This window comes from Pinus tabuliformis, chromosome 5_2 (genome assembly GCF_031772625.1).
Source record: "Pinus tabuliformis cultivar Carrire ecotype Pingquan chromosome 5_2, CPIR1, whole genome shotgun sequence".
Classification (NCBI taxonomy): Eukaryota; Viridiplantae; Streptophyta; class Pinopsida; order Pinales; family Pinaceae; genus Pinus; species Pinus tabuliformis.
The window spans coordinates 976,930,100-976,957,289 of NC_142306.1; the positions used below are offsets into that span (position 1 = coordinate 976,930,100).

The window sequence follows — 27,190 nt, forward strand, 5'->3', positions numbered from 1 at the left end:
ACTGAGATAGTAAACAAATGTTTGGAAGGATATCTTCATTGCTTTGTATCTGATAAACAGACACAATGGGTCAAATGGTTGCCTTTGGCTGAATGGTGGTATAACACTTCCTTCCATACTACAACAAAAATGACCCCATTTATGGCACTTTATGGATATCATCCACCATCCATCACATCATATTTAAGAGAAAATTCTAAGGTTAGTAGTGGAACATCACATCAAGCATCAACAACAAGTTCTCCAACTCTTAAAGGATAACCTCGTGTTGGCGCAGAATAGAATGAAACAACAGGCATATCAGCGCCGCAGCGAAAGAAGTTTTGATGTAGGTGATTGGGTATTCCTACGGCTACAACCATATAAACAAATGTCCCTCAAGCAAGCTAAGAAGGATAATAAATTATCACCAAAGTATTATGGTCTGTACAAGGTGTTGCAAAAGATTGGTACTATAGCATACAAAATTGGAGCTTCTTGCAGCTTCTCGAGTGCACCCAGTTTTCCATGTTTCATGTTTAAAGAAGGTTATAGGCGACAAGCTCCCAGTTCAAACAATATTGCCAGAACTTGATGAGGAAGGAAAAATTATATTGGAACTAGAAGCAGTCACAGAGACAAGAACTCGACAACTACGAAATCGATCAATTTCGGAGTATCTCATCAAGTGGAAGAACTTATCTGCTGAAGATTCCACATGGGAGGATGAGAATTTTATACAGAAGCATCCAAAACTACTCAAACGTTGAGGATAACACTTTTTTAAAGGAGAGGGGCATGTTAGGTCCCTATAATACTAGTGATTCCCCCATTACTATTGTCGTTGTATCCCTTATTATTATTGTTGTGCCCCTATTGTCCCCATATTGTTATTATTGTGCCCCATAGAATCCCTCTATTGTTATTTTTGTGGCTTTATATTATTATTGTTAGGTCGGCTTGGTTATATTGTGACCCCTTATACTCCTATATATAGAAAGGAGGTTTTTTCATTTGAATCATCGAAGAATAGTTAATTTGTGTAATGTAAAGGAGGTTGCCCCCTCGAAGAGGCTGAATTCTAAGGCATTGATCTATCTTTTTTATCTTTTTGTGAGCTGGTTTCATAACAGGATTTGGGTCTAGCTTTAGGGCTTCTTTGAAAGACATGGGTCATGAAGACCCCTAGCACCTCCTCACGAACCTACAACAAGGGATATAAATGCATCATGTTTAATACTAGAGGCTCTTAGGTCACTTTCCAACTTCAACATCCTCCCTTCCAAGAGGAGTTTGAACGCTCGCATAGGTATACATGTATAGTGTTGGATGTAGACGACAACAAAAGCTATCATTTCCTCCAATTTTACCTTAAAACACAAACAAACTCCGATCATGGATCTAACAAAGATGGAGAACATTTGAAGATCCTCAACCTCCACACCCCTCGACAGACTCTCTAGTTGGAAGCTTTTGTCAAATATATTGCATACTTGACCAAGCCCCAAATTGACTTGTATGTTTGAATATTTGACAAACACTTAATCCTTCCTACAATTAAAAGTTTTACACAACAATCCAAGCATCACTGATCTAAGAAGCAATGTGTCAATGACTAACGGAATCTATATTCCAAAAACTCTGCAGTTTATCCATATTCCGCAATAAGAATCCCTTCTGGGAAATTTGAAAAACATATTGTAGGAAACCATCTCGCCTATATGTTTGATTAGTCCAAGTGCACTTAGAATCACATACCACACTCGAGAATATGGGCATGTTGTAAAGAAGATGCTAAAACCTTGAACTTTGTCAAGCCTCAAACTCCTATTAAGACCAAAAGAGGAAAACCTAACCAAACTTGTACCAAAAATTCCTCTAATTGCATTAGTGCCATCTCCTCTTCCTAGGCTAAAAATCTTTGCATAATCTGCCATACCAAGACCATAGGCATAGGACTATGGAAGGGAGAGAGACTTCCTGCTCATCAACATCCAAATCTCTAGGATTGAATCGATGGAACCGTTGAAGTTTGCAATGTAAACTTTGTATACGATGTTCGCCATGTTATATTTCGTCCAAGTATTTGATGATATAAGTGTTTTGGTTGATATTATAGTTGTTTCATTATTAATATCACTCATTGTTTTGATGGTGTTTCACATTAGTTTTCAACTTCTTCTTCTCTTTTTTTTTAAGGAAATAAAAATGGAACATTAATTTTTACCTTTGTATACCTTTTTTTTCACAAAGCTATCATGCCTTTTAGGGTGGCTATTTAATTTTGAATATGTTTAGTTTTTGTTTTGGAGTATTGTTTGACTTGTAATTGTGCCTTATGATGTATGGACAATCATGCTAAAAACCATTTTTCCATGTTGCATCAATTTCACATTAATATTATTGTCTTTATTTATTTAATTTTGAGTAAGTTTAGTTATATTTTTTGGAGTATTGTTTGACTTGTAATTGTGCCTTATGATGTATGGATAATCTTGCTAAAAACCATATTTCCATGTTGCATCAATTTCACATTAATATTATTGTTTTCTATTTTAGTTAGTGTAGTCACTTTTCAATATTTGTGATAATTGTGAAATATATATGGTTTGCATGGTCAAAATCAAAAATTTTGACAATTTAGAGATTGGCTTTAAAAATAATTTAGATAATTTAGAAAATATAGAAATTTCTTTTAGGTTCTTTGTTCATGATGTGTAGTATTTTATTTCTTCTCCATATTAATATCACTTAGTTGATTTTGAGTTTGATGTTATGGCTTCCTTTAGTACTAATATTATTGACAATTGTCTTATTATTGGCATTAATATTTGCCAAACCTTTTAAAGAGTTTACGTATTAGTTTTTTCATCATTATTAATATATCATTTTGCATTCATATTCACTATATCTATCATTTTTTGCAAAATCTAAATGTCATGGTCACTACAAACATTTGCATGAAATATATTATGATTTATGAATTAGTTTTTAGTTGATTGCCAATATACTAATATGTGATTTGTAAACTTTCATGGATATTCCATTGGAACAATTTGACACAACATATATTATAACATTTCAAAATATTAAACTATGCAAACTAATCTTCCTTATGTTCTAAATTAGTTAATTACTAGCTTTGCTTGAATTTATGAAATCACTGAAATATGAAAATGAGAAAATGAAAGAACAAGCAGGTGTAGACACCATCCACAGAAATGAATACATGATTTATCATAGGAAACAAGATTTATCATGTGAAACCCAATACGAGAGAAACCCTAGCTAGAATGTGAGGTTTATGCTCTTTCTATTTGCTTCAATTATGAAAATGCACATAAAAAGGAACGAGAACTTACTATGGAGTTACGTTTTGACATTGTGGCCTAAATAATTGCTATATATTCATCCTTCTCCTTTGTTATGCTCTTAAAATACCACTCCTAGATGTTTTTCTCTACTTTGGAACAAGTACAATGCTAAAGAATGGAACCCTTTCTCTTCCAAGCAGTGCAATACTTAACATACATTGAAAATTATCTAGTTTTAGGGTTTTGACTTCCTCAACCCTCAATTGGTGATAAGTTTGGATCTTCCAAATCTTCTTGAACGTCCACACATGGTTAACCCCATGTATTTGAGTAATGGGAGCTAATGTGACATCCATTCATATCATGGAAATTAACAAGGTAGGTCAACTTGCAAGAGACATAACTTTTAAATATGAGCTATGATTGAGGTAATTCTTGCACCATTGGAAAGGTCTTGATATGTAGAATAGAATCATGGGGCTCTAGTAGTTTTCAAACCAAAAAGTTTCCATTTGATGCCTCAAAATGGCTCCAAAAAGTTTCATACCACTGTTAAAATGGCCCTTCAATTTGATTCCTCCAATTTTTTTCACCCAAAAATTAAATATAGATGAAAAATTGTATGATGATCAAATTCAAATCATACCACCCCATTTATGGAGGCTTTTGGTCCCCAATATATTTAGAAAATGATGTAAAACAATTTTTGCTCTAACTTCTGCTTGGAGTTCCATTTTTCTTTGCTTGGAAGTTGTTGTTTCAATCAAATTTATCAAATGTCATACCACCCCCATCTTGTATTTCTAAACTTTCTCTAGTTAGTAATAGTGGGTGCTTGCAAAACATGTATTATTACTTTCCTTTATTCTTCACTAGGAATTTATACTCATTAAACACATCTACTCACTTCAAGTTTTATAGAGCAAGAATAATGAGAATAAGAGTGATGACTGTGATAGGTGATAAAGTCAAGGAAGGGGTTTTCTTGTGCCCCAAGAAGGGTCTCAGGTAATGGTGATACCAGATTACTTTTTTCTATTGAATCATAACCAACATCCCCATCTCTTTGAGAACAATGTCCCCCATATTAGCTTCAGATAATTCCGAATCCATATATAGATCAAATGCTTATTGATATAATTCTAGAGCAAAAGAAGCATAGTGGTGCACCTTGTTACAACGTATCTTCAAAACTTTGTCACATGTGGAATGTTGTATTATAAGAGTGTTGAACATAGATCAAATTTTTATCACATGTCTTTGGATGCTTTAGATTGTAACCCCTCAAAAGTTGCACTAAAATCTTGTTGACTACTTTTGTCTACCGCTTTGTCTATGGATAGTGTTGGGTGTGGGATCCCCCAAGGGTAGTTTTGGAGCTAAAAGCCCATATTTTGGCCAAATTTTTTAATCCAAGTGTAAAGACTCCGCATTTTGTGGTCATGGAGTGTGTAGGTGTTAAAGAGTCATAGGGTTGTCTGCCATTATTTTGGAAATGTCATGTCAGTTGTAAGAGATCTACCCATGGTCTGCGGATCATGGGATTGTATAGAAAGAGATAAGATCTAAGTAGTTAGTGGCATCGACATCTAAGAGAGTCATAGCTTTAGAGAAAGAAGTCTAAGTCTTGGGTTGTAGCGTAGATAGAGGCTTTGTAGTTGTGTGCGCAAAGGCCTAGAAGTTCACAGCTGAGTGCGTGGACCCCTGCAACTGAGTGCGTAAGGTAGGTCGAGTCTGTAATTGTCCGGAATTATCAATAAAGAGAAGTATTCTATACTTTCTGTGTCTCTATTTCCTGTTTATGCATGTGTTTATGTTGGGTATGAATTTCACTTATAATTCTTATATGATGCGCGAATGTATGTAAATGTGTTGGTTAAGTGAACGCAAGTAAGAACATCTGTTTACGCGAAGCTAACTAAGATCCGTTAATCAGATAAGTAGAACACTTAGCCTAGTTTGGGAGATATCGCAGTTCACTGCACTAGCAGCATGCGCGAAAACCAATTGTATCATTTCACGAAAGCACTGAAGGGTGGGACAAAGGGCTAAGAAACATGCACGAAGGCAGGTATAGCTGGAATAAACTGACATCACATCCATCTCAAGGGTGCAGAAACTTGGTTCCAATATCTCCCCATACTGTTTCGGGTGAGACTTCAGTCCGCGCATTGTGGGATGATGCCGAAAGGGCCAGTAGTGTAGGGATTTGTTGGCTAAATAACGCTAAACTTGGGTCAAGCCCCCTCAAGCCAACAAATGGTTCTGTTGCTGGGACCAAAATCTGCATAAGAGATGTGTGATGTCGTATCACTGGAATCTAACTAAGAAGGAGATTGGATACTGGTTGGATAGAAAGATCCACGAATATGCGACACAGGAGAACAGAAACCTGTGACTGTTAAAAGAATAGTGGTTGGACCGATACCTGTATAAGAAGATCCACAAAATCTTTTTCGCCTCCTTTCCAGTTGAGTTGTATGAGTGGATCGCGAAGCTAGTAGATAGCCAAGGAAGGTGGAAACTTGACGGTCATATTGTGTGGACCCCAGAGCTAGTGCGAAGGTTAGAAGCATCAGAGGATAAGATCACCAATGCTTTCAATCATTAGCTTGATCACGTCATAGGAGGATTTGTGATTGAATTCGCAGTCGACACCTTAGTCAGCTATAGTGAAGCAGAGCGACGTTTTTTCAAAGGACTGCGAGGTAAGTACATAAAATATTTGAATACTTGGATTAAAATGTTGTTGTGGGAAAAATAGGTTATGCAACTACCTTGATGTTCAAGACTACGTGAAGCAGAAAAACCTACAGGAATGAAGGAAATAAGGGTCCGGAGTATAGCCCCTTGATTTCACCTCCGTGAAGAGACGAAGAAGGAATAGCAAAGGTTTCTCCGCAAAGTGCTATTTAGTTAATAAGACAAGGATTCCCGCGAATACCACCTCCACCCACACACCCTTCGACTTCACCGCCATTGCCTCCAACTTCACCCGTACCACCTCCACCTCCACTGCGATTCAGTATGGCAAATACAGTGAAGTTGCCTTTGTTCAAAGGCTTGGGAAATGAGGACTCGGACCAATTCTGGTTCGTTGTGAGGGCTGTATGGGAAGCTCAAGGTGTTACAGACGATTATATAAAGAAAGCGACACTAGTTAGTGCTCTGCAAGATCGCGCGCTAACCTGGTATATTAAGTACTCTAATGATAACCCGAATGCTGGAGTAGCAGACATCCAAGCAGCACTAAATAGGGAATTTAACAGACCTAAATCTTAGGCGCAGTTGATTGTGGGATTCAAAGGGATCGCGATGCAACTAGGAGAGATGCCTTAGGAACTAGATCAAAGGCTAAAATGTAAAATCTGTGAAGCAAATATGAATTTGACAGATAGACAGCACCGCGAGTGGTTTCTAGCTTAGCTACTACCACACTTAAGGAGTGTGTTGTCGCAACAAAATATAACAACTCAAGAAGAGGCCTTGGAGATTGCCATGAGACTACATGAGACTCCAATGCAGGATCCTAATCTAGGAGTCTAGCAAGGTGGATGAGGAGCTAGTAGAGGTTGAGGATAGTTGATTTGCTACAATTGCGGAGGACCATGACACTATCTCCACAATTTCACTAATCCAACGCGTCCGTCGTGCAATTATTGCACACTGTTTGATCATGAAACAGAAGATTGTCCTACGTTGATAGCTAGGATATGTGAAAAAGTGGCTCTACCGCCTCCCTCGACTCAGAACCTACAGATGATGAGGTCTGAGTTGCGCGAGGAAGATCCGAACATAAATATAGTGCTCCGGAGTGGAATCAAGACAGGAGATGACAAGGGAAAACAGCGAGAAGACAGTACATGGGTTCGCAAAGCCCTGGCAAAAGATGTTGAGTTCAATTTGGAGCGCACTCGTGAAGCCTTCATGGAAGCTAAGAATAGCTTCGATGAGGCCTCCACTTCAGGAAGCAAGGATAAGCCTGAGCCAGAGATGGACCCCTCTATGCTCACAACTTTCCTGGAAACCTATATGAAGTTATTATGCCACAGTAGGGCTGTAAAAGGGCTACAAGAACTCATCAATAGATGCGATGGCACTGTGCCCGGTGAGTCGCGTGGTATGAAAGATTGGTAAGCATAGAACAAGGACGGGACAGGAGATGCAACTGATTGCACCAAATAGGAAAGTATGAAATGGATCAAGTCATTTTGGACTTGGGGTCAAATGCGAATGTCCTACCAAAGCAGACTTGGGAGCGAATGGGGCAAACTGCACTACAATGGTTCTGATTCAGCTAAGGATGGCAAATTAGTAGAAAATCATACTCATGGGGTAGCTGCAGGGGGTGACTGTGGATATTGAGGGAGCGAGCGCATTGGCAGATTTTGTAGTAATAGAGATAGTAGATGACAACAATCCCTACCCCGTGCTCCTGGGAATTGACTGGGCTACTGATATGAATGGGGTAATCAATTTGGAGAAGCGAAATATGATCTTTGAGAAGAAGTCGCTACGCATAATAATACCCCTGGATCCTGCTGAAGGATCGCACTATACGGAACCAGTCCGCGATTATGAAAGTGATGACGATCTTGACTACATCTATAAGATAATAGCGCGAGACCAAGACTGGCTGAATCCCACCGCGGATGGATGGATTACGTGGGATCGTGAGAGTTCCTGCACTTCGAACTCTGACGAAGGAATAGAACGCTGGAAGAATTAGTTACACGAGGTAGCTATGTTGAATTGCAACATGATGACCCGGTCGTTGCGTTGTGTGTCGCCAGAGGTAAGAAATCTGCCTATTTATGATTGTCTAAATGAGGTAGATATCTGTTTGGATGCATTTGAAAGGGAGGTGCTAGAAAAGCAATGCTTCCAAGCCTTGGACTGGGCACTGCATGCTACGCTCGCAAGATGGTGGGTTACACACAAGGGAAGCTTTGATGATTGGTGCGAAAGTAGGAGGATGATGAGAGCATGATTTTGGAAGCCTAAGATGTGACCGATAAACAAGTATGATGGGCAAGATGATCCGTGCGCATAGTTGGCCAAAGTGGAGAACTATTCCACCACTGAGCGCGAGGGGCTAGCTATGGTGTACACTACTTGCTAGGAGGCCACTTTAAGATGTACACGGATCACTCCATGTTGAAGTACTTGGTCAATAAGCCTATGTTGGGGGGGCAAATCTACAGGTGGATCTTATTGTTCCAAGAGTACGATTTTTAAGTTGTTGTGAAGCCTAGACGATTGAACGCGGGACTAGACCATCTGTCGCGCATCGAAACAAGGGAGGAACCTACTAACTTGGAAGAAGGATTACCTGACACGCAACTATTTCCAGTGCATGTCGCAGATGGTAATTTCGAGGATATAATACACTTCCTAACAACTGGAACTGCATCGGAAGGATACTCTATCCAACAAAAGAAGGAATTAGTGGTGCACACGGCAAATTTCTTTGTCATTACTGGGCATCTATATAAGATGGGGACTGATGAGATATTGCGACGGTATGTACCTGAGTTTGAACGAAGCAGCATCCTCGCAGATGCTCATGGGAGCATCGCGGGAGGACACTATGCAGGGAGGGCAACCACGCAGAAGATTCTACGTGTTGGGTTGTGGTGGCCAACCCTTCATCACGCTTGAAAAGCATATTGCAAGGCATGTGATGTATGTCAAAGAACAGGTAGGCCATCGTGGAGGGATGAAATGACTTTGAATCCACAAATGACGTTGCAACCTTTTGATAAGTGGGTAATATATTTTGTAGGACCCATTCAGGCACAAGGGAAGACAGGGGCGAGGAGGTACATTATCATTGCGACCGAGTCTTTGACTCATTGGGAAGAAGTGCAATCGGTGAAGGATTGCACGGGCGCGACAACCATGAAGTTCCTATTTGAGCATGTATTGACGCGATTTGGATGTCCAAGGATCTTGATGAGTGATTGTGGTACACACTCCCTGAATAAGACGATTAATGCACTAAAGGAGGAATTTCAGGTATATCATCAGAAGAGCGCACCTTATCACCCACAAGCTAATGGGATAGTGGAGGCATTCAAAAAAGTGCTTGAAAATGCGTGGACCAAGGTTTTCAATGCTCAACGAAGTGATTGGGACCTATGCATACCTGCAGTATTGTGGGCTTTTCGAACAACATGCAAAAAGCTGACGGGACAAACCCCTTTTAGGCTTGTCTATGGTGTGGAAGCCGTAATGCCCATGGAGTACATTGTGCCTAGTCTACGTATAGCGGCGCTCATGGGTATGATAGATCGTAGAGCCCTGGAAGAGAGGCTCGCGCAGTTGGATGAGATTGAAGAAGAGAGATTTTTGGCTGGATTTCATCAACAGGTCCAAAAGCAGCGCGAAAAAGCGTGGCATGACCAACATATTAAGTTGCGCACCTTTAAGGTGAATGACTTGGTGTTGTTGTATGACAGTAAGTTTGATAAATTTCCAGGGAAATTCAGAATGCATTTGTTGGAGCCCTATGTTATTAAGGAGATTACCGATAGTGGCGCGGTCTAGTTGGTTAAGTTGAATGGAGATCCCTTCCCAGGAAAGGTGAATGGCAATTGATTGAAGCCATACACAAGTGGCTCGGCCATCTGACTATGTGATAGAAGAACAGTCTTAGTGCTCTAGGCAGCTGAAAGGAGGCGTGGGACTATAAACTACATTTCCCGCGTTGGGAAGCTGCACGATTTCAAAACTGCGCAAAGCAGGGAAGTGTCACAGGGTCCACGACAACACGAAGGCAGCCGCGCTACTCGTGGAAATATCACATAGGTCTGCCAGAAAGTGACTGTTAAAGTCATTGTTCATGATTTGATGGTCGGATTGTGGCCAAATGGAGTGGGCGGCAGTTATTTAAGGTGAAATTTATGGGTTAGATTCTTGAAAATCTATTGCCAATATAGCATTAATGGGTCAAATGTGGGGGGAACGGTTGGATTTGAATTCAAAAGGCCCTATAAATCACAGGTGGCTGTCCAGCGAAAAACACTTGGCATTTTGAAAATTCGGTTGTTGCACTATCAGGTGTGTATAGACCGTGCGAATTTTGAGGCTTTGAGATCAAGTTCTGCGTTTGAGAAATCACCAAAGGAGACGCAGGACCTCCTTAATAGACTAATGTCGACACCCACAGAAGCCGCGCAGGAAATTGAGGTAGTAGAAGCTGTCGCAGAGAGTGCCGGAGTGGTAGTCGAAGTCCCTAAATCATCCAGAACATTGAGACCAAAGAAGGATAAGTAGACTATGATACCGGTGCACGTCTCACCAAGAAACCCACAGAGGACCAAGCTCACTTTTCATGAAAAGGGGAAGGCCATTAATCTGGAGGCAGATGAGGAAGAATCTGAAGAAATCCTGGCGGATGAGGAGGATTTGAAAATGGAAGTTGAAACCTAAGGTGCAGACCTTATTACCAGGTTACCAGAATATGTTCCTCCATGCAAGGGCAAAGCCAAGGTGCCAAAGGACATAAACGAGAGCAAGAGCTCCCTGCAAACTCCGTTGCTCTCGGATGACATTGTTTTTGAGGCGCTGCACTTCGGGTGGGTTCCTGTACTATCCCGCATTTATCAACTGAGTAGCTAATGCGCTGATGGATTGACATGACTGCTGGAACGATCGAATTAGAGCCGCGGATATGGCTCAAGGGTGTAGAGAAAGTCAGGTTGCTCAACTTGCTCTGGGTACAACATTACCACTGTGCCCCAGTGACCTTCTTCGTCATCAGGCAGCTGCTCTACTGAAGGGTGTTTGTGGCTGGAGGAGCCCATTCCCATCATAGACCACTTGATCCATCGGATCACACGGTTGCCTTACTCATGAGAGGATCCAGCCAATATATCAAAAGGAAAAGGTGGTGAGTTGGCCCTCGCGGAAACTATGAAGAAGAAATTCAAGTTGGAGAAGAAGAAGCGGGGATATGCCATCTCCAACATTAACAACCCTACAGTTAAGGTAACAATGCAAATATTAGCAGGGAAGGTGATGCGGAAGTGCCACGTGGATGAGGTGCCCATGCTTGTGATTGCATTAGCAACCCAATGCACTGAAGGAGTCCAGTTTAACTAGGAAAATGATCTATGCGGTGAGTTCCTTGTGAACTGTCGCGAGGCACAAGAGCAGGGCAAGACGTTCCACTACACGTGGCTCTTACTGTCGATTGTGCTGGTGGCATGGGAGCTGCCAGAAGAAAACCAATTCCCTTCGATCGCGCTGGACCTTCTAGAGGCAGCGAAGTATGCTTCGCTGTGGGCAACGAAGGACGGGCAGTGTATAAACGAAAGCAAGATCTTTTGGATCTTGATGGAGATGAGTATCCGAATGGGGATTAATCATAAGCCGCAGTTGTTGCCCATAGTATACGCTAGTTTGGAGAGTTCAAATCGGATTTCCACCGTGTCTTTATCAGGGTGCAGAAGGACCCTACAAAGACATGGCATAACTTACCATATCTAACAACTGATGATGTTATCTTTGCAGTCCTTGAGTCTTGGTTGCTGGAGTGGCGCGTTGCAACAGGCTTCGTGGTGGAAATGGACAAGTCTATCGCGTAGCGTAAGAAGGAAGAAACAAAACTCTGAATGGCGTAGCTAGCTGAGAAGCGCAAGAAAGAGGAAGCAAAGGCTAAGACCCAGGTAGCATGTGATGCCGCGAAATTGGCCGAACAACAGAAGATAGGAGGAGAAGAGCGTAAAGGACAGAAGTCACCTTTGCGCAAGACTAAAGTAGAAACAAAGGAGCCAACAAAACAAGGTGGCGCGGACTCGTAGACAATGTCCACCCAACTCAAGCATCAACGACTGCAAGAGAAGGCAGTGCCACGAAAAAAAACCAAGGCGTTAAAGACATCCTTCGACCTAATCAACATCATTGAGGGGGATTTGCACGATATTGGAGAAACAGTGAGGGATGTCACTATGGAGGCCCTCCAACAGTTCAAAGAACAACAACAATTGGTATTAGGGGCTCTCTAGATAGAGCTGCAGGAGTTGCAGGCTCACACTCCACCAGCCTCACGATCGACACTTCAGCTGCCGAAGAGATGTTGCGCATAAGGGTGATCAACATGATACTGCTACCAGATGGGGCACTTACTACATAAAATGAGGCCGACAGGTCCACGGTCAGCAGCCTGAAAGGGGTGGGATTGAATCTAGTCGCACTCCCTCAAGAGACGCTCGACCTCTTGTAGGATGGAGTCACCACGGAACTTAGGGCCCAGGAGAGTCACACTCTACAGGTGATGAGCGAGCAACGCATCAATATTGAGCAGTTGGGCCTGTAGCACAACGAGGCAGTGTAACAAAATAAGCAGATCATGCAGGTTATGGAGGAAGCCTGCCAAATGGTCCCGGAGTTGGACATTCAGGCAGAAGAACCAATTGATGCGCGCGTCCACAAGTTGGCCACAGGTGTGCGTGATGCTCGGATATAGATGGTTAGGATTTAGTTGGAGTTGAACCTACAGATCACAGACTTGTAGTTAAGGGCTCAGCCTTCAACTCCACCAGAATTCAAGGAATAACGTGCCATCGCTGTTACAACAACAATAGCGGCGGTTGACAGTGTAGTAGCAGACTGCACGTGACTCTTTGAATAGTCATTCGAGGTCTTGACCACCCTGTTGTAGGACCCGAATGTAGAGCGCCTGGAGACAGAGGCGCGGGAGCTACAACAAAGGTATGGCGAGGTCAAAGGGACCACGCAGACAGTCGCCCTCACATAGAGGCTCGCATGGAAGCAGGGGCAAAGGCACTTAAGGAACAGGTGGATGTCGCTCAACACAAAGAAGTGGTCCTACAAGCGCACCTACAACCATGGATAGACGAGGCATATACGATCACAGCTTCCATTGAAGGAAAGCTCGCGAAACTGTAGTCAACTCAACAGAAGATTCAGGGTAGCAGTTCAGTGTCAGTTGCCGAGCAGAGAGTGGAAGAAGTCCAGTAGGCATCCACTCAGTGCGTTGCCGAGGTTGCGGTCATCCAAACAGAGCTGGGAGGTCTTCATGCTAAGATCTCCATGCCTGCAGAGTGAATTGAGGGCGAGTCACAATGTTTGTGTTGGGGATCGGTTGGGCATGGGATCCCCCAAGGGTAGTTTGGGGCTAAAAGCCCATATTTTGGCCAAATTTTGTAATCCAAGTGTAAAGGCTCTGCATTTTGTGGTCACGAAGCGCGTAGGTATTAAAGAGTCATAGTGTTAAGTTATGGTATGTTCTATGCTTATAACAGTTTACTTCTTTTTCTTATTATATTCCACCGATTAGCAATCACATGTACATAAAGTAAAGTGCAGATAGAACATTAAACGATCGACAGAAAATAAGCCAAGACAAGAGACACAAGATGTGGCGGCTAGCTAGGGACAAACCCCACAATGTGTGGGGAAACCCTTTGATCAAATCTTCTTTTATCTTCAATAATTCAGCAGAGAGAAATAGTACAATAAATCTGATTCATATCAGCAGTAGCAAACCCTAGATCAGTAGCATTAGCATTAGCGGCTTCATTATCAAACTAGGGCAGACCATATCTCACAAACCGACCGTCGGATTGACTTCATTCCACCACCAAAAATTTCGGCTTCCAGAGGAGGTTCAGATGAACCTACAGTGCAGTTCAGATGAGGAGATCTTCTAGGCCACGCAAGTCAATCTTTACTTCTGCAGTTGCAGCTTCAGTTTCAGCAGTTTCCGGCTTCAAACTAGGGCAGTCGATATCTTGCAAACCGTTCGTCGGATTGACTTCATTCCACCACCAAAAGTTGCGGCTTTCAAAGGAGTTTCAGATGAACCTACAACGTAGTTCAGATGAGGAGATCTTCTAGGCCACGCAAGTCAATCTTTACTTCTGCAGTTGCAGCTTCAGTTTCAGCAGTTTCCGGCTTCAAACTAGGGCAGTCGATATCTTGCAAACCGTTTGTCGGATTGACTTCATTCCACCACCAAAAGTTGCGGCTTTCAAAGGAGGTTCAGATGAACCTACAACGCAGTTCCAAAGAGGAGATCTTCTAGGCCACGCAAGTCAATCTTTACTTCTGCAGTTGCAGCTTCAGTTTCAGCAGTTTCCGGCTTCACATGTGTGAGAGAGAGAGACCCATTTCAACGCAGTAGAGAGAGAGAGATGTGATGAGATGAGTGAGTCCAAATGAGGAAAAGTCCTCTTATATTTATACACAACGTTGGTGGGTGAATAGATGCGACTGTTGGGCTTCTGAGCCTACATGAGTTGTAGGTCGGCTTGATAATAATTCCATAATCAAAATAAATTCATATCTCCATGAATACTTATCGGAATTGGATGATCTTTATATCAATCCTACACCTCTCGATGAGAGGAATCTAATAAAAATATTATTAGCCATGAATAAGATGACTCACATGAAGTTTTGCCCTGGTTGCCAATTTTAACACTCCCTCTCAACCATGGAGAACTTCATCTGCAATCTGTCTATCGGTCGTTACTATTCATCCATCAAATGCACTGCCCTGTACAGCCTGACACTTGCCCTACTCTGCTCTATTCTCCCTGTTCTGCTTTGTCTTGTTCTGCCCTGCACTGATCTGTACTGTTTTGCTCTGTTCTGCTCTGCTCTTGCATTGTTCTGTTCTGCTCTGCTTTTGTCCGAATTATAAAGAAGAAGAAATGATCGAGGATGTATCATACTGACTCAAATTCAGTCTCAGAGAATGTACCACTGGTCCCAGACCAGTCTCAACCAACCCGAAGTTAGCATCATAGTGAGTACAACTCCACTGGTCCTAGACCAGTATCATCCTCCACTGACTCAAAGTCAGTCTCAGAGTATGTACCACTGATCCTAGACCAGTCTCAACCGACCCGAAGTCAGCGTCATAGTATGGTACAACTCCTACCACTGGTCCCGGACCAGTATCATTGATCCCAGATCAATGGAGGTCATCCTAGGGTAGGGAGTACGGTAGTTACAATGATGCATCCATCGGTACTACTATGGTCCCTAACTTCATTTCCTTGCTCATTGATCAGATGAGAGGTACTTCCCATGAGTCCCAGACTGCATGGGTAGGATGCCTCGACAGGAGAACTAATCAATCCTGTCCTCACAGGAGAACACATCAATCCTGCTACAATTGCCATGGAGAACACATCAATCCAGGCTGCCATGGAGAACACATCAATCCAGGCCTCACAGGAGAACTAATCATCCTGCTACACAGGAGAGCGAATCATCCTGTTCCACAAGAGAGCGAATCATCTTGTCCCACAAGAGAGCGAATCATCTTGTTCCAGTGTGCACCACCAGGGGAGGGTGAGTCACCTTGTGGTCATATGTTGCTCCAGTAGGAACTGCAAGCCCTCAGAGCTCCCAGAGCTCAATGTATGGAACATGCAGGACCCTTGTACAAAGGTTTCTTGTCGACTCCAAGTTGCTTGGGAAAATCACAGATTAGATCTTTCCTTGGGGCTTTGACAAGGTGTATCAACCTGTACATCATCTTAATGCGATGGAGCCTCCTTGCTCATCAAATTACCATATCCCAAATGATGTCTATTTGCTGGAGCAATCGAAGAATATAGGATTCCTCAATAATCGAATCCCACCTCTGGTTGTTATAGAGAATCACAGTGGTATCCAATGTAAATCCAAACAGCTCACTGAAGAGCTTTCGCAACCAGACTGCCTCACACGAGGTCATGCTAGCAAAAATATATCCTGATTCGACGGTGTTCAAAGCCACCGACTTCCGCTTCCTGCTCATCCAGGATATCGAAGCAGATCCCAAGGTGAAACAGCACCCGGAAGTGCTCTTACGGTCCACCACACTGCCTGCCCAATCAACATCAGTATATCCAAGTAGTCTCACATCTCTGACAGTGTATCTTAATCCATGAGAGATAGTGTCTTGAAGACATATCAGAAGATTCCTGGCATCAATGCAATGAGGCTCAACCAAATATGAGCTCACAGTGCTAACTGCGAAGCATATGTTCGGACGGAGGTTCACCAAGAACATCAATGTGAATGAGTTTTTGAAACTCAGAGGCATTTCCCAAGTTTGGTCCGACATCACTACCATATAACTTCTAAAAGTTAAGATCCTCGAGGTAGTCACAGGCTTGCAGTCCATCATACCGAATCTTTCCAATATGTTTACCACATATTTTCCTTGAGATAGGAAAATATCCCTTGGCTTCTGCCACACTTCAAGTCCTTGGTCCTTCATTTCAAATTCAGAAGCCATCTCCCTCTTACATTTGTGAATGAGAGGGTTTGCACCTGTTAGAAAGAGGTCATCCACATACAACACCAGTATGAGAGGCTTGTCATCTTCAACTTTAAAGTAAAGGTTAGGATCAGCTTCACTCCTAGTGAATCCTAGCTTCATCAAGTAGCTATCGATCCTCTCATACCATGCTCGGGGTGCTTGCTTCAGCCCATAGAGAGCCTTCTTCAACCTGCATACATGAGATTTTCAATCATAAATCTCAAATCCTTTAGGTTGCTCCACATAGACTTCTTCTTTGATAGAACCATGCAAGAACCCGGTCTTGACATCCATCTGATGTAGTTTCCATCCTTGTGAAGCCACAAGGGCTATGATCAAGCGAATGGTCGTATATCTGGCAATAGGTGCAAATATCATAGTCTATACCTTCCTTCTGGGATAAACAACGAGCAACAAAATGAACCTTATACTTTTCCATACTTCCATTTGCTGCATGCTTTATCTTGTAAAGTCATTTTGAAGTAACAATTGTCTTGTCCAGGGTCTAGGAACTACTTCCCAGACATCATTCTCCGTAATAGACTCATATTCTATGGTCATAGCATCCTTCCATGGTTAATGCTTGACGACATCTGAGAATGATGAAGGTTCATTTTGTATGATCGTGCTCATGATGGTTAGGTATCCCTGATACCTGTTAAGTTTCTTACTTTGATGGAAGGTTCCTTAGGGTGCAGCATGTCCTTCAGCCTCATCAAGTATCCCCCTAAGCCATGAAGGCCTCTTCCTAGAAGAGGAAGGCTCATGTGGATGAGGATCAATCGGATCCATGGGTTCTTCTACAGCAGGCATTGATTCATCATCCTTTTCTTTCGGTTTCCTGGTGTCAGCTTCTTGAGAGCTACTCAAAGTCAGCAGATTGTCCACCTTGCTGAGAGCCATATCTTTGTCAAAGGTGACATCATGACTAATCACGACTTCCCTTTGACCGGCGGTGAACATTTCTTCAGGAGTTTAGGAACCCAATGCTTGATGAGGGCATCGAGCATTGATCATGCCCATAGAAACTTTGGAAGTATTTGATCATGTAGCATGGCCCGGACAGCTTCCATCATCATGTGGTTCTTCCTTCCCACCACACCATTCTGCTCAGGAGTATGTGGTGTAGTAGTCTCCCTCTTAATCCCAACCTCAGGTATGCCTGAGTAAAACAATTGTAATATATCGGAGGTCTTGGCTTTGGCTTGAGGGGAATGGTCCCCTTTTGAGCTTTCCTTTGGCACATCCCGGACATACACCTTCTTTCTCTACTTGGAATTCGGGCATCCTTGTTACCATCTGTCTTACATCGGGTAGAGCTTTGTAATGAAGGTGGGCAAACCTCCGATGCCAAAGTTCGGACTAAAGAGTTGTGTCACAAGACATGACACCTAGTGGACTTCCATCGACCTGATATAATGAATCAAAACTAAACCCAAGAGTAAAGGCATCTTTAACATTATTTTTCCATATACATACCTTGCCATTGTTGAAGGTTACCTGGTAGCCTCTGTCTTCCATTGCCAAGATGGACACTAGGTTCCTTTTGAGGTCAGGTGCATTTAATAAATCCTAGAATTTCTAGCCTTCTTGAATGCTTGTCCTCTTCCTTGATTCCCAACTCTCCTCTTACCTTTGCTGTTGAATTTGTCATTCCTTTGATTGCCATCAGAGGGATTTTGATCATCATCCCAGTGTAAGTACTTTCTATCAGGGCACTTCCTTGCATAGTGGCCTGCCTCATCGCAGATGAAACATCGTCCTTTTCTTCCACCCTTAGATCCATCCTTTCTTTTTGATTTAGACCTAGAATTATTTCTTCTCTTAGCATGAGAAGAGAAAGCAGCAGGAGGACCTTTAGGCATGGGCATTTCTTGCTCTTCTTCCCTTGTTTCTCCTTGAATGCATCTAGCCATTAATTCCTTGAAACCAGGAATTACATTATAGTTCAGAAGAGTAGTCTTGAACACATACCATTCAGATGGTAATCCTCCGAGAGTTATGAGTGCCATTTCTCTGTCAGTAATGGTTGCCCCAATAGATAGGAGATCGTTCTTGATCTCGGTGATTCTTAAGAAGTATGCTTGCATACTTTCATCTTTACCCTTCTTGATTTCTCTCAACTTATTTCTAAGAAACAAAACTTGATTTGCATCATTAACTTTAAATAAACTCACCAGTCTGTCGTAGATTTCCTTGGAGGTGTCTAGATCAGAGATGTAGGCCATCAAGCGCTTGTCGATAGAGTCCCGGATGATATTCTTTGTTTTGACTTCTCCATTTTTCCATTTGTTCCAGGCAGCAACAGATGCATTTGATGAAGGCTCAACAATATTGCCTCTTACATGGTCCAGCACTCCTTGATCTTCAAGGGTTAGATCGATAAACATCTTCCATCCGTGATAGTCAGCTTTCTCAGGAGCTTGTCTTCGGCAGGAAAGAGAGTTGAGGACCCCATAGTTCTTTTAGGATAGCCTTGCCAATCTTCTCTTCAATGATTGCTCTTGCTCTTGCTCGGGCTTTGTCTTCACCTCAGCTCTGATACCATGTTAAGTTATGGTATCTTCTATACTTATAACAGTTTACTTCTTTTTCTTATTATATTCCACCGATTAGCAATCACATGTACATAAAGTAAAGTGCAGATAGAACGTTAAACGATCGACAGAAAACAAGCCAAGACAAGAGACACAAGATGTGGCGGCTAGCTAGGGACAAACCCCACAATGTGTGGGGAAACCCTTTGATCAAATCTTCTTTTATCTTTAATAATTCAGCAGAGAGAAATAGTACAATAAATTTGATTCATATCAGAAGTAGCAAACCCTAGATCAGCAGCATCAGCATTAGCGGCTTCATTATCAAACTAGGGCAGACCATATCTCACAAACCGACCGTCGGATTGACTTCATTCCACCACCAAAAGTTTCGGCTTCCAGAGGAGGTTCAGATGAACCTACAACGCAGTTCAGATGAGGAGATCTTCTAGGCCACGCAAGTCAATCTTTACTTCTGCAGTTGCAGCTTCAGTTTCAGCAGTTTCCGGCTTCAAACTAGGGCAGTCGATATCTTGCAAACCGTTCGTCGGATTGATTTCATTCCACCACCCAAAGTTGCGGCTTTCAAAGGAGGTTCAGATGAGGAGATCTTCGAGGCCACGCAAGTCAATCTTTACTTCTGCAGTTGCAGCTTCAGTTTCAGCAGTTTTCGGCTTCAAACTAGGGTAGTCGATATCTTGCAAACCGTTCGTCGGATTGACTTCATTCCACCACCAAAAGTTGTGGCTTTCAAAGGAGGTTCAGATGAACCTACAACGCAGTTCCAAAGAGGAGATCTTCTAGGCCACGCAAGTCAATCTTTACTTCTGCAGTTGCAGCTTCAGTTTCAGCAGTTTCCGGCTTCACATGTGTGAGAGAGAGACCCATTTCAACGCAGTAGAGAAGAGACTCATATCTGCGCAGTAGAGAGAGAGATGTGATGAGATGAGTGAGTCCAAATGAGGAAAAGTCCTTTTATATTTATACACAACGTTGGTGGGTGAATAGATGCGACTGTTGGGCTTCTGAGCCTACATGAGTTGTAGGTCGGCTTGATAATAATTCCATAATCAAAATAAATTCATATCTCCATGAATACTTATCGGAATTGGATGATCTTTATATCAATCCTACACCTCTCGACGAGAGGAATCTAATAAAAATATTATTAGCCATGAATAAGATGACCCACATGAAGTTTTGCCTTGGTTGCCAATTTTAACAGCTTGTCTGCCCTTATTTTGGAAATGTAATGTCGGCTGTAAGAGATCTATCCATGGTCTACGGACCATGGGATTGTATAAAAAGAGTTAAACTCTAAGTAGTTAGTGGCATCGACATGTAAGAGAGTCATAGCTTTAGAGAAAGAAGTCTAAGTCTTGGGTTGTAGCGTAGGTAGAGGCTCTGCAGCTGAGTGCGCCAACCCTTGTAGCTAAGTGCACAGGGGGACGAGTTTGTAATCATATAGAATTATCAATAAAGAGAAGTACTCTACAATTTCTGCGTCTCTATTTCCTGTTTATGCATCTAGTTATGTTGGGTATGAATTTCACTTATAATGCTTATATGATGCGTGAATGTCTGTAAATGTGTTGGTTAAATGAATGCAAGTAAGAACATCTATTTACGCAAAGCTAACTAAGATCGGTTAATAAGATAAGTAGAACACTTAGCCTAGTTTGGGAGATATCGCAGTTTGCTGCCCTAGTAGCGCAAAAGTCCCTGAACAGTAGGTTAGGGTTGCGCTAAAACCAATTGTACCCTTTCGCAAAGGTATTGAAGGGTGGGACAGAGGGCTAAGCAACCTGCGCGAAGGTAGGTATAGCTGGAATATATCGACATCACATCCATCTCAAGGGTGCGAAAACTTGGTTCCAACATCGCCCCATACTGCTTCGGGTGAGACTTCAGTCCGCACTCCGCGGGCTGATGCCGAAAGGGACAATAGTATAGGGATTTGTTTGGCTAACACACACTGAACCTGAGTCAGTCCCCCTCAAGCCAATAGATAGACTGTTGTAGATTTCTTCAACTTAGTGTCCATCTTCTCCCAAACTGTAGTCTAAAAGGCATTAAGGAATCTAGTATCCCCGTCTAAGATGATGTTCCTATATACCCCAAAAGTGCATCCATGCCCATTCAAAAAGCAGGTTTGATACTTCTTGTCAAGGAAAAATAATGCACATCTTATTGGCCCTATCAAATAAATATTTATGTTCATTCCAATTTGTTGGTAACCACACACGAAATCCATGGAAATGCTTTCCCAAGGTTGAGTGGGTACAAGTAAAGGATGGTATAGACCTTGCCTTCTATTACTAGGCTTGCTAGTACAACAAAGTATGGACATTTTACTATATCATGATACATTTTTTTTGCATTATGAGTTTGTACACATACCTTTGTAAGTTAGCAACTGTCTTCCCAATGCCAAAATGCTCTACAACCTTTGAGGTGTGAGCTTCTTTGATAAGTTGCATTCTTTCATCTTTATGAACAACAAGCTCGTCTAGCTTGTAGAGTAACTCATTCTGAAAATGATAATCATCCTTCTTGGCACCTTCTTCTATATGAATCTATCCCTGTAGTTGTTGAAATACCTCTTTGAACTCATCTTCTACAAATGCTTCCTAGTATGCATCATGGGTAAAAGGCTCCATGTGCATAAGAATTCCAGAAGTTGTAATTTGGATGTGGGTGGCCATGAAAGCATGTCTACCAACTTATTAGTGTTTCCCTTCTTATACTTGATGAATAGATGAAATTACCACAAATACCCCAGTTATTTGTAAACTTGGTTTGTTGAAGTTTCCTATGGCCTAGAAATACTGTGGTGGCTAATGATTTGAGTGGATAATGGTTTTCTTTCCCGTCAAATAGTGCCTCCACTTATTAATAGATTGAGGTAGGGCATAGAGCTCCTTATCATAAGTAGGGTAGTTTAAGACTCTCACATGAAACATTTTAGAATGATAGCATATCAGCTTACTTCCTTGCATCAATACTCCTCCGAATTGCATTTGTCTCCACTTTGAAAGGCTTTTGCAAATTTGGCGATGTGAGAAGTGATGCTAATCTTTCATTTCAGCTCGTTAAAAGCATTTTGTTGGTTCTTTTTCCACTAGAAAGTCTTATTTCTTGTTGTTATGGTGTCGAGTGGTGTAGCTACTACTAAAAATAATGCTATGAACTTCTGTAGGTACTGTGCTACCCCAACAAAGCTCCTAACTTCAATGAAATTAATAGGAACAAGCCATTTTATGATGGCCTCCATCTTTACATAATCTATCTTGATTTCCCCTCCACTAATTAAATACCCCAAATACATCAATGGCCACAGAGCAAACTTATATTTCTAGTTGTTAACCAACAACTGGTGCAAAAAAAAATACCATTTTATCCAACAAAATAGCTCTAAAAAATTTCAAACTCCAGTTTTTTTTAAACTGACATCTACACTAACCTACCATTAAATTGGCTATACAAGTAGATTCCTTTATTTTTTATACCAAATAATATCTAAATAAATGGCAAATTGTATTATGATTTAATTGAGATCAGTGTGCATTTATATTCACTGTATTTCGGTTACCATTTCCTATAAAATTTAAACGTCACAAAGTGGATGAAATATATCATACTGATGTTGGGATTATCTTAATTTGTTCTCATTTATTGAAATCTGGGTTTCGTCTCATTCTTTACTCGCAAAACAATAAAGTGGAGATTTTGCAGTGTTGTTCTACTGCCTTAGCCAGTACTTGAATTGCATCATTCTATTTACAAGCATTTCATTTATTTGGCAAAGATGGTATTAAACTGTTAGGAATCTGTTGTCTGGACTTTCTGAGCTTCATTGAATGGTTTTGGATATATTGAGGTTCTTAGTTCAAAAGAAGTTTTGGATTGGGCCACGTTTGATAAGTTCATAATTTGTGGCGGATTCAACCTGTGCTAATTGTCCATGTCTGATATTACTTGGAGTTGATTTTCAATATTTTTTCGCAAGTTCATATGGGGTTTCCAAATTTAATTATGGCTTTAGGTGTGAAATAATGAAGTTCTGGTATGAGCCGTTGATCTTTAATTAACCTTTCTTTCTTGGACATGGTTTCCTTTGTACTATATCAATTATGTAGGCTAAGCAATCAGAAAACTTTGGAAGCTGCGGTGGACATTACAGTAGAATTCTTAAATGCAGCAGTGAAGCCAGTGTTGGTATGTGGGCCAAAGATGAGGGCTGCTAAGGCAAAAAGTGCATTCATGGAATTAGCAGATGCATCGGGTTATCCCGTGGCTGTATTGCCTTCTGCTAAGGGAGAGGTCCCAGAGACCCATCCTCATTTCATAGGGACTTACTGGGGTGCAATAAGTACTTCGTTTTGTGCTGAAATAATTGAGTCCGCAGACGCATATTTATTTGCAGGGCCTATTTTCGATGACCTTGGTTCAGTGGGATATTCATTACTTTTGAAAAAAGAGAAAGCTATAGATGTGGAGCCTAACAGGGTGACGGTCGGAAATGGGCCTAGTTTTGGGTGTGTGTTGATGAAAGATTTCTTAGAAGCCCTGGCAAAGAAGGTGAAACACAACCCTACATCTTTCGAAAATTATCGGCGTATTTTTGTACCCGAAGGTGTTCCCTTGAAAAGTGCACCAAATGAGCCCTTAAGGGTCAATGTGCTATTCAAACACATTCAGGCAAGGCATTAAAGAATCTAACCAGATTCTGAAGTTGAATCAATCAGACAATTGTCTTTTAGTTGGCGTTGTTCTTATAAAGCACATTTGCAGCAAGATTATTGTGGATATTCACTGGTATAAAATGGTTGGTTGCAGGGCATGCTAACTAATGAAACTACTGTAATCGCTGAAACTGGTGACTCTTGGTTCAACTGTCAGAAGCTCAAATTGCCAGAAAAGTGTGGGTAAGTAGTCTGCTTGTTGCCAAGAGGTGGAAACTTATTGGTTATTGAGTATTACATTTGCTCAGTGCTTTTTACAATATTATGGCACATCATTTCTGGCTGCAAGGTTTTGTCTATGAAACAAAAGTACCCTTTATCCTTTTGAGCAAATATGAATAACATAAGCCATCATTTCTGGCTGCAAGGTTTTGTCTATGAAACAAAAGTACCCTTTATCCTTTTGAGCAAATATGAATAACATAAGGAAATGTTAAGGTTCACTCTGTTTGGAATGGTAAGGGCAGGAATGTAAGTTTTCTCGTCTATTAGTCTCTTAGCTTGTGCTTAGAAAATTTCGGAAGGACTAAATGTATAAGTATGCCTGATTTTTTATTTTCAAGTTTCTTGCTAATAAATGTTACTGTTAATCATAACAAAAGAACACTAACACCAAAAATCCAATATGACTGACGAAAGAGAAATGCTTTTTCTCTGATGCGAGACCTACTGTCATGGTGCTCTTTTTGCAGGTATAATTTTCTGTATATTTGCAAGCTGCTTGTTTCCTGTACTAAATGTGTGTTTGGCAGGTATGAGTCCCAAATGCAGTATGGATCAATCGGCTGGTCTGTGGCAGCAACACTGGGATATGCTCAAGCAATTCCAGAAAAGCGTGTAATTTCATGCATTGGTGATGGAAGCTTCCAGGTGCAGATTGCAAGGATTTTTCTTTCAGATTCTGTAATATTGTTTTATTTAATAACAATTACTTAGTACTGATGTCTATAAGATTTGAAATATTGAATTCTATTGGAATTATATGTTTCCTCCAAAAATTAGTCTGAGTTTTTATCCCTAAATATATTCTTCCTTATTTGAACAGGTCACAGGCCAGGAAGTGTCTACCATGATTCGATATGGGCAGAACAGTATCATTTTTCTGATTAATAATGGAGGATACACTGTAGAGGCTCAAATTCATGATGGACCATACAATGTTATAAAGAATTGGAACTACACCGGTTTAATAGATGCCATTCATAACGGTGAAGGGAAATGCTGGACTGTCAAGGTATTTTTGATCTATATTCATAGCATAGCTTAGCCGACCCTTTTACAGGGGCTTCTTGTTTCTCTTGTGACATGAAATTATTTGTGAATAACGTATTGTGTTAGTATGGTTGTTTGTCCTTTTTGCCATAGGCTAAAGGCCACTTTTTAACTAGCTCTTTTTTCTTAAAACGGTCACTTTTTAACTAGCTCTTTTTTCTTAAAACATAACATTCGGGAGTTTTTTTTTTGTTTTTTTTTTTTTGGGATAATTCAGTAGTTGGTAAAATTGGATATTATCTTTTTTACCATATTTCAAATCTTAGGGGACATTTTTGGCTTCTTGTGACAAGGCTGAAGGAGTAGGCTCCCCCACTTTAGTGAAGTCTCTGCTCTTGCTAAGTGGTTAGAGGCTGTTTGATATACTCATGGTCTTATAGTTGCCCCTTGTGATAATGCTCAAGGAGTAGGCTCCCCCACCTTCCTGGAGTCTTCATTCTTGCTAAGTCATAAATTCCTGGTATATTTGGCTTACACACTGTTGGATATACTCTTCGTGTTTTAAGTGCAACAGCTAGATGGATATACCCTTGGTGTTATAATTGCAACAACTAGATGGATATACTCTTGGTATTATAATCACAACAGGTAGATATACTCCTAGTATTTAATATATACTTTTTGTGCCATAATCACAACAACTAAATTTAATCTTTAAGCCTCCCCCAAATTACTCCAACCAGCACAAGAAAAACAGTAAAAGAAAAACTTATCTGCAGTAGACTAGGACTATACTTAAAGAGACGTCCCTTTTAATTGTTCAGAACTTATCCTTCTTGAGGAATCTGTTATGCTCTTGACGTTACAAACAGATCTGTCAGCGGCAGGGCGACAGTAATTCTTTGTGGAACCTTTTTAATTATTACTTTCACTAGCTGTTTCTGTGCTTCTCAGCCCATTGAGGGACTAGTTAAACAAGAAAATAACTTGCGCTGAACTAGTCCATGGTGCTGATTTTCTCAAACAAATTAGAATGATCTTAATCTGCTGGTTTCTTTTGTTGATTCTTGTCAGGGTGTTTTCTGTTCTCGTCATTCCGACATGGTTTTATATCATGCCAATGCTTCAGAAAATGTGGAATTCTTTTCCAGGATGACCCTATTAGTCTGTTTTTGTTGAAACATCTCAAACAGGATCTCTCAATGCTGGTTTCTTTTGTCGATTCTTTCGATGGGAGTTTTATGTTCTTGTCAGCTCTCCCTGGTTTAGTATCATGCCAACACCCTAGAAAATGCAGATGTCCCAATTACTCTTTTGCTGAAATTTCTCCAGCATGATCTTACGCTCCAGGATTTTTTTTCTTCTTATTATGGAAATATTTTGTTCTTCTCAACTCTGCATGGTTTTGTATCATGCTATCAATACTTCAGAAAATGTGGACCTTTTTCCAGGATGCCAGTGGCCATTTATCTGTACAAAGTATTTGTTTTATTATTTAAAAGCAGCGCTTCTTTCTGTGCAGGTTAAAACGGAAGAACAGGTTGTAGAGGCTATTAAAGATGCCCTGGGACCCAAAAAGGATTGCTTATGCTTCATTGAAGTTATTGTACACAAGGATGACACGAGCAAAGAGTTGCTTGTGTTGGGGTCCAGAATCGCAGCAGCAAACAGCAGGCCACTGAAAACACCAAATCCTCAGTAGGGAGGCTTCGAAAAGACCAGCAATTGGAAGCAATTTCTATTGAAAAAAAGATTAACTCACACAAATTGCAGAAAAACACATATAAAAACCAGAGACACAATATTGACGGAAAAAGGCTGAAGCCTCATGTATTCTCTCACTCTCATTCTTACATCAAAATAATTGAAATAGTGTTACAAATAAATAGATGAGAGACAGTGTTCTCAAGATAGTGCGTGCTATCTTAGACACCTTTGGTTGAGATAATTTCTCCTTTGGTTGAGATAATTTCTCACCAGACACATCAATATAGGAGTTACCTAAACTAACTCCTATCTTAGAGGAACAATCCAAGAGTTAGGCACAAATTCCTAACTTGGAATTTTTAATTAATTAATTTATTTTTGGATTTATTATTGTTTTATGAGAGAGTC

General features: G+C 41.1%; 1 protein-coding gene across 3 annotated transcripts in view; it reads left to right on the top strand.

Annotated features, from left to right (window-relative positions):
* LOC149162547 (pyruvate decarboxylase 1-like) overlaps positions 1–26,847 on the top strand; it is a 48,679-nt gene extending 21,832 nt beyond the window's left edge. For all 3 annotated transcript variants that reach the window (XM_089435736.1, XM_089435735.1, XM_089435737.1), the window contains exons 4-8: positions 23,258–23,819; positions 23,958–24,046; positions 24,616–24,733; positions 24,909–25,097; positions 26,598–26,847. In XM_089435736.1, coding sequence (XP_089291862.1) covers positions 23,258–23,819; positions 23,958–24,046; positions 24,616–24,733; positions 24,909–25,097; positions 26,598–26,777 — 1,138 coding nt within the window. In that variant the 3' untranslated portion in view covers positions 26,778–26,847. The remainder of the gene's footprint in view (positions 1–23,257; positions 23,820–23,957; positions 24,047–24,615; positions 24,734–24,908; positions 25,098–26,597) is intronic.
* The last annotated feature ends 343 nt before the right edge of the window (positions 26,848–27,190 follow it).